A 3,469-nucleotide genomic window follows, 5' to 3' on the forward strand; every position below is an offset into this window, starting at 1 on the left:
GACAGAGAGACAGAAAGAGAGAGAGAAAACACAATACCACAAATCCACAAAACAAATAATAACCCAGCAATGGACTGGTATGCTCATATTCAATAATATTTAGACAAAGTTTACAAAAAATGCTAGCAGTCTCATTTTGTGTTTACCATCTATTGCTAAGAATGAGGCTTACAGTTAAGTGTGATTAATATAACCAATGAGACTCTATTGGAAAAAATTATGTTTTAGTTTGCAACATGGTGCCAACTGCAGATAGCTTCTTGATTAAGAGTTGGATTTCCTTCTCATTTGTGTGCTCTGACAAGAGTCCTACTTAATTATGCTTTGTTGACATTGTATGGTTAAGAAAGAACAGTCAACTGCTGCCATAATATATGATATTGATCCAATTAGATACGTGGTTATAACTATAATTTCAGTAGACATGTAATTACAAAATCACTATAATATGACATCTAAGGTGAGTGTTGCTAAATGATTGTTATAGGTCAAACATTTCACTGTAGAGCTTTGAATTAATATTATCCTATGTATAGAATTATACTCACCATTGCCCTGAAGTTAAAGGAAGACATACCATGGGACACAAAACTCTGTGTTTTGGGTTGTTCTGTATTCTCTTTGCTTATCATATTTATATACCAATGCCTGAAAACATTGAAGAACGCTGGAAAGTTCAGTTTCTGGATGCTGGTATGAAAATGTTGTCATTTATGGTAATGTATTTTAATATAATATTTTATTAATTCTTTGTGAATTTAACACAATGTTTTAAAACCATTTTCTGGGGATCAGGGAGGCCTTGTTACAAGTACTTATGAAAATATTTCATAATTCACAATACTTCAGTTGTAATTTCAAATAAAATTGACTTTCTCTTAAGGTATTCTGAATAATCAAAACATCTTAAAGCTTTCGTTAATGTTTAACATGTTTAATTGAATGTTTACACAGAGAGGGACACATGTTTTCTAAGATGCTATTTCTAAACTAAATGGCTATCATATATTGGCATCAGAATATAAGAACTAGTGTTATCTAAAGCAACACGAGTGATTTTTAAGATATTTAAATGTATTAAATGCTTTTCTGAAAACTCTAAGAACTTATACACTCCTAAACTAATGCAATATTATATAATGGCTATTATATTATAGCATTTCTATGTATATTTAGTCATTTACTACTTTTCTCCTTTGGATAGTTCAATTTTCTATTCTCAGGAATTATGTACATTCCTTGTGTTTTTGTAAACTCCAAAGAGGTTTTCAAATCTTCTTAACAGTGTTCTAACTAACTCACTGATGGTGATGATAAAGATCATTGCAATTTGACATAGTGACATATTCGAATTAACATACAAATATACTTTTAGTAGCAGAAAAATGTCATGGTGGAAGCTCCTTTTCCTTTTTCTTAGATCACTGCAACACATTTGTTTCAGGAAAAGAGCTGGCTTTCCTGTCTGCTTTCACACTCATTATTCTTTGCAATATTCCACCTGTGATATCACCCCAGAAATCTTTATTAGGTTTCTGTAGGCAGAGGAGAATTTGTTTTGAAACAGAACGTGTGTTAGATGACACAGATTCCCGACACATCAGAGAGCCACAAAATTCAAAGGCTGCATCCTAACCCCCGCGGTTGCTGCTGTCTATCTCTAGGTCCATGCTGCTAGGGTTCAGATTTTACTGTGGCAGTGCTTAGACTCAGGCTTATTGCAGACAATACACCATACTTCATTTTCTGGTGTGAGTTGATAACTCAGGGTTGTTTTGATTAGCATTTCCCTGTTGACTAAGAATGTTGAACATTTTTTCAGGTGCTTCTCAGCCATTTGGTATTCTTCAGTTGAGAATTCTTTGTTTAGCTCTGTACCCCATTTTTTAATAGGGTTATTTGATTTCTCTGGAGTCCACCTTCTTGAGTTCTTTGTATATGTTGGATATTACTGCTTGTGGACGTTGTACATCGTGGTGCGGAGCCTAGTGCGCACCACGATGTACAACGTCCACAAGCAGTCATATAAAATTTTGACTTCTTCCTTTCAAAATTGTATCCCCCTTGATCTTCTTTTATTGACTAACTGCTCAGGCTAGGACTTCAAGAGCTATATTGCATAGGTAGGGAGAATATGGGCATTCCTGCCTAGTCCCTGATTTTAGTGTGATTGCTTCAGGTTTCTCTCCATTTAGTTTGATGTTGGCTACTGGTTTGCTTTATATTGCTTTTATTATATTTATGTATTGGCCTTAAATTCCTGATTTTTACAAGACTTTTATCATGAATGGGTGTTGGGATATGTCAAATGCGTTCTCAGCATCTAATGAGATGATCATGTGGTTTTTGTCTTTGAGTTTGTTTGTATAGTGGATAGTATTGATGAATTTCTTTATATTAAGCCATCCCTGCATCCATGGGATGAAGCCTACTTGATCATCATGATGGATGTTCTTTTTGATGTGTTCTTGGATTGGGTTAGCGAGAATTTTATTGAGTATTTTTATATTGATATTCATGAGGGAAATTGATCTGAAGTTGTCTTTCTCTGTTGGGTCTTTGTGTGGTTTAGGTATCAGAGTAATTGTGGCTCCATAGAATGAATTGAATGAACAATAGAATGAACAGAGTACCCTCTGTTCCCATTTTGTGAAATAGTTTGAGGAGAATTAGAATTAGTATTCTTTGAAGGTCTGATAGAACTCTGACCTAAACCCATTTGGTCCTTGACTTTTTTTTTTTTGGTTGGGAGACTTTTGACTGTTTCTATTTCTTTAGGGGATATGGGACTGTTTAGATTTTTAATTTGATCATGATTTAACCTTTGTACCTGGTATCTGCCTAAAAAATTGTCGATTTCATCCAGGTTTTCCAGTTTTTTTGAGTATAGGCTTTTGTAGTAAAATCTGATGATATTTTGGATTTTCTCATGTTCTGTTGTTATGTCTCCCTTTTCATTTATGATTTTGTTAATTAGGGTACTGTACATGTACCCTCTAGTTAGGCTGGCAGAGGGTTTATCTATCGTGTTGATTTTCTCAAAAAAACAGGATCTGGTTGGGTTGATTCTTTGTATAGTTCTTTTTGTTTCTACTTGGTTGATTTCAGCTCTGAGCTTGATTATTTCCTGAAGTCTACTCCTTGGGTGAATTTGCTTCTTTTTGTTCCAGAGTTTGAGGTATGCTATCAAGCTGCTAATGTATGCTCTTTTTTTTATTATTATTTTTTTTTATTACGTATTTTCCTCAATTACATTTGCAATGCTATCCCCAAAGTCCCCCATACATCCACCCACTTCCCTACCCACCCATTCCCATTCTTTTGGCCCTGGCATTCCCCTGTATTGGGGCATATAAAGTTTGCAAGTCCAATGGGCCTCTTTTTCCAGTGATGGCCGACTAGGCCATCTTTTGATACATATGCAGCTAGAGACAAGAGGTCTGGGGTACTGGTTAGTTCATCATGTTGT

At 34.9% G+C, this 3,469-nt stretch overlaps 1 protein-coding gene across 1 annotated transcript in view; it reads left to right on the top strand.

Annotated features, from left to right (window-relative positions):
- Positions 1-578: 578 nt before the first annotated feature.
- LOC110291960 (arylacetamide deacetylase-like 2) overlaps positions 579-3,469 on the top strand; it is a 20,543-nt gene continuing 17,652 nt past the window's right edge. The window contains exon 1 of the mRNA XM_021159140.1: positions 579-716. Within this exon, the coding sequence (XP_021014799.1) occupies positions 579-716 (138 nt within the window). The remainder of the gene's footprint in view (positions 717-3,469) is intronic.

Source organism: Mus caroli, chromosome 3 (assembly GCF_900094665.2).
Source record: "Mus caroli chromosome 3, CAROLI_EIJ_v1.1, whole genome shotgun sequence".
Classification (NCBI taxonomy): Eukaryota; Metazoa; Chordata; class Mammalia; order Rodentia; family Muridae; genus Mus; species Mus caroli.